Source organism: Prunus avium, chromosome 6 (assembly GCF_965620075.1).
Source record: "Prunus avium chromosome 6, drPruAviu1.hap1.1, whole genome shotgun sequence".
Taxonomy (NCBI): Eukaryota; Viridiplantae; Streptophyta; class Magnoliopsida; order Rosales; family Rosaceae; genus Prunus; species Prunus avium.
Genome location: NC_142289.1, coordinates 34459779 through 34471338, shown reverse-complemented (window position 1 = coordinate 34471338; position 11560 = coordinate 34459779). Strand labels below are relative to the sequence as shown.

At 45.6% G+C, this 11560-nt stretch overlaps 1 protein-coding gene across 1 annotated transcript; it reads right to left on the bottom strand.

Moving 5' to 3' along the window:
* Positions 1–10489: 10489 nt before the first annotated feature.
* LOC110769214 (uncharacterized) lies at positions 10490–11560 on the bottom strand. The gene is made up of 2 exons (XM_088254727.1): positions 11447–11560; positions 10490–11365 (listed from the first exon to the last, which is right to left on the bottom strand). Exons 1-2 carry the CDS (start codon positions 11558–11560, stop codon positions 10490–10492), a joined length of 990 nt encoding a protein of 329 aa, XP_088110853.1.

Here is an 11560-nt window from a genome sequence, read left to right as displayed (position 1 = left end):
TCTGTTCGGATTTAAGATTTGGAAATTAATGAGTAAGTGTGGCCCACAAATTGAGAGTTTGTGTCTTTGAGACGATTTGAAGATGTTGAAATTTTCATAGGTACATGACCCATGGGAAAAATTGGAAATTAATGGGTAGGTGTGGCCCACTAACTGTGAATTTGTGATTGAGAGATTCGAATTTAGTCTCATTGAAATTTGCATGGGTAGATGACCTATGGGAAAAAAATGGATGGTTTTGTACCATTTTTCTTATTGTCAATGTCCAAGAAAAATAATGAGCAATTTCGATTAACCCACTAGTTTTCTAAAATTGACATTTGCATTGGAAAAGTATTTTGGCGAATTTGGTTATGATAAACCAGGGATTCAAATTAGGTTGCGGTTGCGTCTATTGGTATGGTAGACTGCCTACGTACCCTTGATGGGATCAAACCAACGCAGTTCCAAAAATTTGATTTAACTTGCGTGGTTTTGTACCACTCGGGACCATGAAGAGGATTTGTACCACTTGGGGTTTTGGCGTGGTTTTGTACCACTTGGGATTTGGTGTGGATTTGTACCACTTGAGATTTGGTGTGGTTTTGTATCACTTGAGTCTTCACTTGACGATTTGGGAATTAATGGGACTTTTTTTATTTGAGCCCATTAATCCATAATTTATGAATTTGAGACTTTGCACCGATTATTCACCAATTGTTTTTTTAAATGGACAATCCCATTGTGCTTGAGACGAGCCCATTGAGACCGACGAGTCTTGGAATATTGACTTGAGATCATCGGGTCCTGAGAGAGATGTGTTGTGAAAAAATGGACAAACACTTTCACTCACTCCCCTAATGATCTTGTTGTTGATGGACTTTGTGACACACACAATGATGGATGAATCACACACACACACACTTGAGACAACAACCAAGCACAAAGTGACACAAGAATTTATAGAGGTTCAGCAATTGCCTACATCCTCTTGGTGATCCCCTTGAGAAATTCACTTCATGAAAGAATAAGTTACAACTTTGGTTTTACACAGAAAAACCCCTTAGAACTCTATTCTCTCCCCAAGCTCTCTTTTCTCTCACACCCCTTTGCTCAACACTTTGATGCACTTGTGAACACTCTCACAACCCTTGGTGTTTCCCCCCTTGGTGTCTAGACTCTCAAGACCCCAACTCAGCTCTAAACTTGAACTGATTGCTCTCCCTCACGTACTCCCTTGGTGAGTTAACCTCCTTTGAACACAATAGCACCCAGCTACTTGACCACCTTGAGATTAACCACCTTTAACTTCAACTTGCTTTCTCATCTTATAATGTCTTGCTTTATCTCCATTACCTACACAAACCAATGGACACAAGATAAGGCACCATCTTGTCTTCCACGTTCCTTCCTTTAGTCTCCCACTTAGACTAAAGATCAGATCATGCAAGTAAACAAATCCCACTTCAGCCACCTTCCACAAAACCAGAAAATGGAGAATGGATTCTCCAAACCAAGACAACCAATTGGCAATGAGTGCTCTCCCAACTATACAGCAGGTAGTCCACCTTCTTTTACCTCAGAAGTGACCCATTAAACACCTGCAATCTTGTGGAAAGCGATAGCCACCGAAAAAGTAGTTGAAAACACGTAAGGAAAACATCAGCACAGCACAGGGGCGACCGGTCGCTGATACCTTGCGACCGGTCGCTACGACCATTTGGATACATAGCGACCGGTCGCTGATACCTTGCGACCGGTCGCTTCCTGCGAATTTTTCAGACTTCGACTCTGCTTCTAAACGACCGGTCGCCCAAACCTTGCGACCGGTCGCTCACTCCTTCGCATGCATACTAAATGTGAGCCAATTTTACAACAAGATGTGCCTTTACTCCAACTGATTCTTTTATGGCTTGGCGCCAAAAGCAAATGTCTTTTAATTTGATCAAGACACCTAAGGATAAAAATCCCTACGGATAAAAATCCTTCACCAAGTGAAGTATGAATTAGCATCCTTATCGCATTGGAACCCCCTTAAGCATCCAAGAAAGCAGTAAGCCCCTTGTCCATATAGGATTGGGCAATATGACATTTCCTTTAAAAGGACATGTGCACCACAACTTTAAGGAACCAGCAAACAAAGCGATAGCTTTTGATATATTTGCTTTTCTAGACAAGCCTGTAGACTTCCCCAAAATATCTGATGCATCATCAAAAGAAGCAACAAATTGTTTCTTCTGAGATTTCACGCCTCACGTGGTAACCCATAATCTTCCTTTTCTTCTTTTCTTCTATTTCAAATTTTTTTGTTTCCACGTGGGTGACTTCTCTCTTTGGATATGCAGATTAAGGAGGTGCCTTGCCGTGGGCCATATTGAGAGCTTTGAGAGCAATTTGTCTTCTTGCTTCAGCAACCAAAGACAAATCTGGGTTGAGTATTTGCTTTTGCCTATTCTTCTTTTTGTTTACTGCAGCAGTCCCTTTTCCTATTGCCAATCTCTTTGTTTTTCTCTCATATTTTGTAGTCAAAGTAGACCAAGCACAATCATCCAAGAGAAAGAGGGGCTGTGCAACGCAGCCCCCTTTTTTTTTTTTTTTTTTTTCAGCTGCCTTCCTCTCTTTTTTTGTCTCTTTGCAACTAAACACAACAAGCAAACCCACCATTTTTCTTTTGCTCCGTTCTCTCTCCCGCCACTGGCTCTCTTCTTCTTTTTTTATTTTTTTTCTTTTTTGTTGACTTGCTGGCAGCAAGTGCTCATAGGGAGGCAATTCAATTGCCGTGAGGGTCCCTTTTGTTTTAGATGCTTCATACAGTGGCTTCATACAGAGGCTTGTATAAGCCCTGAGTCCTGAGGAGTTTGAGATTGAGTGAACTATCACTCATTGGCCGTAGTGTTTGATACAAACACTCTAAGTACAACCCTCGCATCAAAGGAGCTTTTATTCCTTTTAAACACATGCTGGATATGAATCATCGTTGTTGTCATTCAACTTTAATAAATTTCCACGCAGGCAGCCATTTCCCTTTTTTTTTCTTGTGCCTTATTTATTTATTTCATAAAAATTATCGTTTCAACAAATCCAAAACCATTTTTCCACTTCCACTTGAAATCATTTAAACTCAAACTATTACCTTCCAAAATGCTTTTCATTTTGGGATCAATTGATTGCCCTAGATTATAGCCGTTTTCATATTCAACAGCCTTCTTAATTCTTGTAAGGAAATCTAATTCCCATGGGACTTTATTGAGGAGTTCAATTGTGCTATACTTAAAATTCAGGTGCCAACGGGTCTACCCTAATAGAAAAAGACATTGACGTGCAGACCAGTGATCTTAGGTTCGAACCCCCTTGGCACTTTAGTATTGTGTGCGTGAAAAACCCCTCTCCCCCTTATAGTTTAGACTATATCACTTGTATTTATAAATAAATAAATAAAGGTCATGTACTCATCTTGTCTCCTTATTATATTCTTCTGACATGTGAGGAACTGAAGTGATTTTTAAAATTATATTATGTTTAAATAAAGTTAACAGTGTTAAATTTATGTAAAGTGACAAGATACATGTCAAAAGAATAGGGGCAGACTGGGCACGTGCATTTTGAGTACAACAAATTTGATACAAACATTTTTTACACTGTGTTACTCAACACTTCTTGCACAATTTTTGTTTTTTGTTTTTGTCTACGAGATGAGGAATTCAAATTTGCAACATTTTTCATTGTTAGAAAAAGAAAAGCTATTGCCAACAGGATGTGTGTGTGAGAAATCTCCCTCCTCTATAGTTTACACTATCACTTATACTAAAAAAAACTACTAGACCAATAAGTGGTTAGTAACCCCTTCACTCATACGTGAATTCTTTGAAAGATGGTACGCTGGTGTTCTTTCATTGTTTCGTATTGAGAAATGCCGGTGTGGGAGTGATTTTCGTCCCACAAGAATATTCGCCTAAGATTCCTTCGTCTTCTTCGCTTCTCTTTCTCCCTGCAAAACAAACCGGAGTAAAAGGACCACACCCGGGGGGTATTGGCCAAAGGCCCTCCAATACCTACGTTAGGTTGGGTGTTTGAAGGAAAACCGGGTGGCCGAAGCCGTGTGTGGTGGCCGGAGCCTTGTGTGAGAGAGAGAGAAAGAGTATAGCAGCTAGGGTTTGTGAGGGATAATTTATGCAGAGTTTCAATAGGAATTTAAACGTACCTTAACCCTTGTGCGTAGCCAAGTATTTATAGGAGCCTCGGAGGCTAGGGTTTCAGAGGAATAATTCTGTAGATGGAAAGAAATTATTCCTCCCCGATTTGGCGAGACTTGATTAATTAGGGATTCGATTTATTTGATTATAATCAAATCCCTAATTGTGGTAGGAATCAAATCAATCCCCAATTAAATTGGGTAACTCCTAATTAGATCAAATAATCCCCAAATTGAAGGAATTATTTGACCAGGGGTGATTTAATTCGGTTCCGACAAATTCCCCTCAGCTTCTGCATGGCGCGTGGTGGCATGTAGGAGATGTGAATTATCTGTTGGGTTGTCCAGCTGTAACTAGGCTTCCTTCCTGGATTTGGGCTCCTGCGTGGAGGAGGTCTTTGACTTGCCAATTGGACTTTGACTTAGGCAGTCCAGCTGTAAATGGGCTAGAGGTGTGCTGGCCAGCTGCTGGAGCGGGTGGTAATTCGGGCCGGCTTACTTGTTGTTGGTCTAAACTGCTTCAATTCCTTCTTCTTTTTTTGTGCCGCGAACTAGGAACAGTCTGAGTCAAGGCGATCATGTGTGGAGCATGAACGTGCTGAAAGTCAGCTGCAGATGGAAAGGGGAGGTCGGCGACGGTCCACTCATTCCTCACATATACTGTGATGGTAAGTTGTACTTCTTTGATCTGTTGTAGCATTTCTGAAACTTTGTTGTGTATCTGGCTGACTTCCATCTTCTGCTTGCAGAGAATAACATCTACAAGAAGCTCAATCTCGACCCGAACATGTCCAAGGTTCAGCAAGCTCTGAACATCCCTGTCCAATTTAGTGAATGGCGCTGGTTGTTGAGCGAACATCGGAAGGAGGTCGATGGTCTACCTCCTACTGAAGATGTTGAAAGATGGAAGTTGCATGGCTCGGACCTAAGTGATCTGCCAGCTGAGCAGGAGGAGTCCTCGATCGAGCTCCCCGAGGAAAGGAAGGCTAGCAGTGGATCTACCCCCAATGAAGTCGCAGTCTCATGATCAAGAGATACGTCTCCACAGTGAAAGCAGCCAAGACCTTCTTCTACCACGAGCAAGTCTTCCTTAAGGGGGGTCTCGTTTGCTGAAAAGGTCCTTATGGGAGTTGCTCCTGCCTCGTCTGCCAGGATCAAGGGCCTCGTCAGCGCGAACAGCAACAAGGTCAATGGCATGCAGGAGGTCAAAGATATTCTGCTCAAGTCTCCACCCGTACTGCCCAAAACTCGTGATTTGCCTCGTAAGGCCGCTGAGAAGCAAGGTTTGGGGCCTATGCGCTGATTTGGAGATCAAACTGAGAGGATTGTACCTCTGCCTAGCAATCATGACTCGTCTGCGAGGCCACGAACAGTCAAGCGCGGAGCTAACTCCATGTTGCAAGTTGCAGCCAAGAGAGCTAAAGAGTCGTCTGCTCGAGCAAAGAGTCATTCAGTTGCGCGAACTACCGGTCCGGGAATTAGTGATAGCACTACTAGAGGTAAGTCCGTGTCTGATCTGCTTAAAACGGGCTTCCTGTCAAGTCCGTCTGCTTGTGCGAAGCTGGTTGACCACGTGTATCGAGCTTGTGACCTTGGCGCTTTCTCGAGCCTTCCCTTGGATAAGCAAGAAGAAGCTGCCATGTATCATCTTCAAAAGGGGATGGTTTTAGTGTTGGGGCCATGCCGAACTCATGTGCTATTGCCCCCTCTTCTACCCTGCTTGACGAGTTGGTGAAGAAGAATGTTGATCTGGCTGATAAGCTCTCGAACGAGCGGATTCGCCATGATGTGAGGATTTTCGAGATGAAGGAAAGTATGTTTGCGCTCAAGAATTCTGTTTGGCCGAAAGGATGGTGAGCTCGAGTCTCTTATGGATACTCTGCTCGAACACAAGAAAGCCTACTTTCGCCTCGAACGTCAACATGCTGCTCTGGCCCAGGATCGTGACAAGCTGCTGGCCAAGTTTGACACCCATGTGGAAGCCACGGAGGCATCCAAGCATGAGATTGTTGGGAACGCGTACAAGTTGGGATACTTGGATTGCCGAAATGGTGCTTCTCCATGTTGCCCTCTCAAAGATGATGATGGTGAGCCGCTCTGTCTTGACCTGCCCCTGCTCAAAGTGTGCAGATCAATGCTGTGGACGTAGAAGCAGTTGAAGAGCAGGTAGCAGATGAAGCGGCAATAGAGGAAGACAATGCCTAAGATGGCACAGCTGACGAGGTTAGGGCAGATGCAAATGAGCAGGCAGCTGAGGCTACCGAGCAAATGGTGCCGGTTGAGCATAGTGATGCTGAGGCAGCTGAGGATGTGATCGGCTGAGTGTAATCTGTCGAAGTCCCCTAGTAGATGTAGTTCATTTTTGTTGTTTATGAACTTTGTAACTTTCTTTCAATAAGTGGCCTCTAATTGACCACCTTATTTCTTGTTGAACTCAGCCGGTTGGCCTCTTTGCTTATGAAATCTTCAGTTGTCTTTCAAACTTCAATTCTCACTGTATCTTGTAAGTGTATGTCCGGAGACATAGCGCTTGAAAGAGACTCCATTGAGTTTGTAATCGGGAAGTAGCTTGCCTACAATGGAGGTAAGGCTTGTTGCTTGTGTGCGTGTGTCGGGGACAGCGCTTGAAAAAGACTCCATGAAGTTTGTACTCGAGAAGTAGCTTGCCTTCAGTGGAGGTAAGGCTTGTCGCCTATGAGCATATGTCGGGGACATATCGCTCAAAAAGGGCTCCATTGAGTTTGTACTCAAGAAGTAGCTTGTCAGCAATGGAGGTAAGGCTTGTCGCCTGCGAGCGTATGTCGAGGACATAGCACTCGAAAAAGGCTCCATGAAGTTTGTACTCGAGAAGTAGCTTGCCTTCAGTAGAGGTAAGGCTTGTCACCTACGGGCGTATGTCGAGGACATAACGCTCGAAAAAGGCTTCATTGAGTTTGTATTCGATAAGTAGTTTGTCTGCAATGGAGGTAAGGCTTGTCGCCTGCGGGTGTATGTCAGGGACATAGCACTCGAAAAAGGCTCCATGAAGTTTGTACTCGAGAAGTAGCTTGCCTTCAGTGGACGTAAAGCTTGTCACCTGCGGGCGTATGTCGGGGATATAACGCTCGAAAAAGGCTCCATTGAGTTTGTACTTGAGAAGCAGCTTGTCTGCAATGGAGGTAAGGCTTGTCACCTGTCGACGTATGTCAGGGACATAGTGCTCGAAAAAGATTCCATGAAGTTTGTACTTGAAAAGTAGCTTGCCTTCAATGGAAGTAAGGCTTGTTGCCTGCGGGCATATGTCGAGAACATAACACTCGAAAAATACTCCATGAAGTTTGTACTTGAGAAGTAGCTTGCCTTCAATGGAGGTAAGGGAGGCTCGTCGCCTACTTGGAGTCAAGCTGGTAAGTTGCAACTCAAACAATGACCTTCTTGTTGTAGTAAGATGCCAGCTGATGTTGGTATGCTACAATTCGAACAATGACCTTCTTATTGTAGTAAGATGTGAGTTGCTACTGGTAAGCTGCAACTAGAACAATGGCCTTTTTATTGTAGTAAGATGTGAGCTGCTGCTAGTAAGCTACAACTCGAACAATTGCCTTTTCTCATTCTTCTTCGAGCAGATCAAGGTTGACTTTCCTCTGCTTGCAGTTTTGGTCAAGACTGCCCCACCTCAATGCTCATGGAAGGGACTGTGATGTGTGGGGGGATGATTGCTTCTGTCCCATAGGCCAGAGAAAATGGTGCCTCGCCGGTTGATCTCCTTTTGGTTGTGCGATAAGCCCATAGGACTCCTAGCAGCTCGTCGATCCATTTTCCTTCTGTGCCTTCTAGTCTTTTCTTCAGGCAGTCCAACACAATCTTATTGGATAGTGAAGGTAGGAAACAACTTCAACAGCTCTTGGACTTTGTCAAGGTACAAGATCATCCTAGGGTGCTTCGCCATGTATTCTCCTGAGGCTTGATTTGTGATCAGCTGGGAATCTGAGTAGATGGCCAGCTTCTTGATTGACAGCTCCTTAGCAATGCCTCGTATTCTGCCTCGTTGTTTGAGGCTGGGAAGCCAAGCGTGATAGCTTGCTCCAACAGGGTTCCATCCGGGGTGATGATGATGACACCTGCTCCAGCTCCTTTTTGTTTTGACGCTCCGTCTACACGCAACTGCCACATGTCTCTAGGTTGGTTAGGTTCAGCGGAGGCCTTGTCTGCTCTCGAACTTTCCTTCTTTTTGCTGACCAACTTCTCTTCTTCAGCCGATGGCGTGAATTCTGTGACAACGTCTGCTAAAGCCTGGGCTTTTATTACAATTTTCGGCTAGTAGAGGAGGTCGTATTGGCTTAGCTCTATAGCCCACTTCATGAGTCGTTGAGACGCGTCAAGACTGTGGAGGATTGACCTCAAAGGAAAGTCGGTCATGACGATGACTCGGTGAGCTTGGTAGCAGGGTCGCAACTTTCTCGCGGAAACTACAAAGGCCAAAATGAGCTTCTCCAATTTCGGGTAGCGAGTCTTTGCATCAAAAAGGGCTTTTGACGTGTAGAATACCGGATGTTGGGCTCCCAGTTCTTCTCTGATGAGAGCTGAGTTGACGGCCGAGTTGGACACTGCCAGGTAAACGAACAAGTCTTCACCAAGAACTGGCTTTGAGAGCAGGAGTGGTGAAGTGAGGTAAGTCTTTAGATTCTGGAAAGCTTCTTCGCACTCCTCGTCCCATTTGTCTTTTTGTCCCTTCTTCAAAGCTTTGAAGAATGGTCTGCACTTGTCGGTAGATCTCGAGAGGAATTGGTTGAGGGCCGCTACTCTGCTCGTCATACTTTGTATCTCCTTTACCTTTGAAGGTGACTTCATCTCGAAAATTGCCTTGATTTGGCGTGGGTGCGCCTTGATACCTTGTTGAGTGACTAGGTATCCCAGGAATCGGCCGGACGATACACCAAACATGCATTTACTTGGATTCAACTTCATGCGATACTGGCAAAGCAGGCTGAATGCCTCAGTGAGGTTCTTGATGTGGTTTGCTCGCTTAGGGGCTTTAACCAGCATGTCGTCCACGTACACTTCCATGGTTTTGCCGATCTGCTCCTTGAAAATTTTATTCACAAGCCTTTAGTAGGTTGCTTCGGCATTCTTTAGCTCAAAGGGCATGACCTTGTAGCAGTAGGTCCCTCTCTCAATGATGAAAGAGGTATTCGCCTTGTCATCCTCGTGCATCAGGATTTGGTTATAGCCTGAGTAGGCGTCCATGAAGTTGAGCAACTGATTGCCGGAAGTTGAATCCATGAGTTGGTCGATTCTTGGCAGTGGGAAGTTGTCTTTAGGGCAGGCTTTGTTGAGGTCGGTGTAATCGACGCAAACTCTCCATTTGCCCTTTTCTTGTTTCGCCACCAGAACAACGTTGGCTAGCCATTCTGAATAGGAGACCTCTTCAATGAAGCCGGCAGCTCGATCTCTGCTTCTATAATTGCGACCCGCTCGGGAGCTAAGTTGCGTCTCTTCTGCGTTACTGGCTTGTTGGCGGGGTTGACATGGAGCCGGTGGCAAATGATGTTCGAGTCGATGCCAGACATGTCAGATGGCGACCACGCAAACATGTCTTTGTTGTTTTGGAGGAAGGTGGTCAACTACACATTCTCATATGGGCTTAGGCGCGAGCTGATCTGTACTTTCTTGTCTGGCTAGTCAGGATCGAGGGGTACTAACTCAACGTCTTCCTCAAGCTTCCAACCTTCTTCAAGGGAGCCTTATGGGCGGATTCCCCCGTCTCGATCCTTCTCGTCTAGATTCTGGCTCGAGCCGATCTGCGCTTCTTTGCCTGGCGAGCCAGGATCAGGGGCTACTAACTCAACGTCATCCTCAAGCTTCCAACCCTTTTCAGGGGAATCTTCCAGGTGGATTCCCTCGCCTTGATCCTGGCTCCTTAATTGCTATTGTGAGGTAGCAACTCCCTTCCCGTTCAGGCTTGCTTGTCTGCTAGGAGCGCTTCCTGCCTCATTGGCAGCTTGCATTACTGGTGTGAACTGCAACTGCTTGCTCTTCTTAAGCCCTTGGGCTGTGCATCTCCTTGCCATGGCTTGGTCACTGTTGATCGCCACCAGGAATGGGGTAGCGGATCTTCTGGTGTAGAGCAGATGTGATGGCTTCGATCTTGCTGATCCACGGTCGGCCCAAGGTTCCATTGTAGGGAGAGACTTCGTCGATGACCATGAAGGTTTGCGAGTAGACCACTGGGGGTGAGTAGACGTCTAGGTCAATTTTTCCAACAATGATTGACGTGGCCCCATTGAAATCGGTGAGTGATCTGGCAAGTTTGCTGATCTTGGGCTCCAATCCCATCTGTTAGATAACAGATAGTTGCAGGATATTGGCTGCGCTACCCTCGTCCACGTGAACTCGCTCGATCACAGCTTGTTCAATTTGGATGCAGATTACTAGGGCATCATTATGCGGGAGATCAAGCCCGATCAAGTCCTTCTTCTGAAAGCCAATGATAGGTGTATCTGCAATGACTGGTACGCCCGTTGTGACTTGGGAGACATAAGTCGCCTGCGCGATCTTTCTCTTGTGCTCCTTGGTGGTCAGCCCAAACTCCTGGAAGTTAGCTAGAATGGTGTTGATCCATATGACCTTTTGGGGAGGTTCCTTGGCAACCGCATCACGATCCTCGATCTGCTGGATGGCTTTCTTTGCGACGAATTCTGTGCAATGGCCATCTCTAACCAACTCCTCAAGGTGCCTTTTCCAGGCGTTGCAGTTGTTTGTGTAATGACCGTGCTCCCCGTGGAATGCGCTGTATTTACTGGTGTCCCTCCTAGAGGGGTCTCCCCTCATGGGTGGTGGTCTTCTCACCCACGGCTTGTCCTTCACTTGTGCCAAGATCTGGTGGATCGGGATAATGAACTCAGTGAAGGTTCCTGTTTCCGAGCATCCCTCTTGGGGTCGCGATCTGCGCTTGTCTTTGGTTTTGGACTCGAACTTGTTGCTCTTTTGGCATGCCTGCCTTGTCGGGTGATCAACTTGCTTGCTGGCTTTCTTCGCCACTATACGGTCATCGTCCCAAAGTGCATAGCGCTCTGCCGTCCTGAAGACCTCTGCCAAGGTTTGGCTTGGAGTTATGGCCAGCTCACGGTATAGCTCGTGCTCAATTGGCAAGCCCTTCTTAAAAGCTGAGTATGCAACTTGGTCATTGCATCCTATGATGTTCGCCTTCTCAGCCTTAAACCGTCTGAGGTAGTCTCAAAGAGACTCATCTGGTTTCTTATGCATGTTGAACAAGTGGTCTGCATGCTTTCTGACCGTCTTGTAGGAGATGTACTCCTTTGTGAAGATGAGGGCAAACTCCTTGAAGTTGCCTATCGACGCGGACGGTAGAATGTGGAACCAGTCTTGAGCTGCTCCTCGCAGAGTCAT

Excerpts from the sequence above, each read along its gene's own strand:
- LOC110769214 (XM_088254727.1), bottom strand. The coding sequence starts at position 11,560 with ATGACTCTGCGAGGAGCAGCTCAAGACTGGTTCCACATTCTACCGTCC. Across the intron at positions 11,366-11,446 it reads AGTACATCTCCTACAAGACG|GCTGAGAAGGCGAACATCAT; the intron begins GTCAGAAAGCAT and ends AGACGGTTTAAG.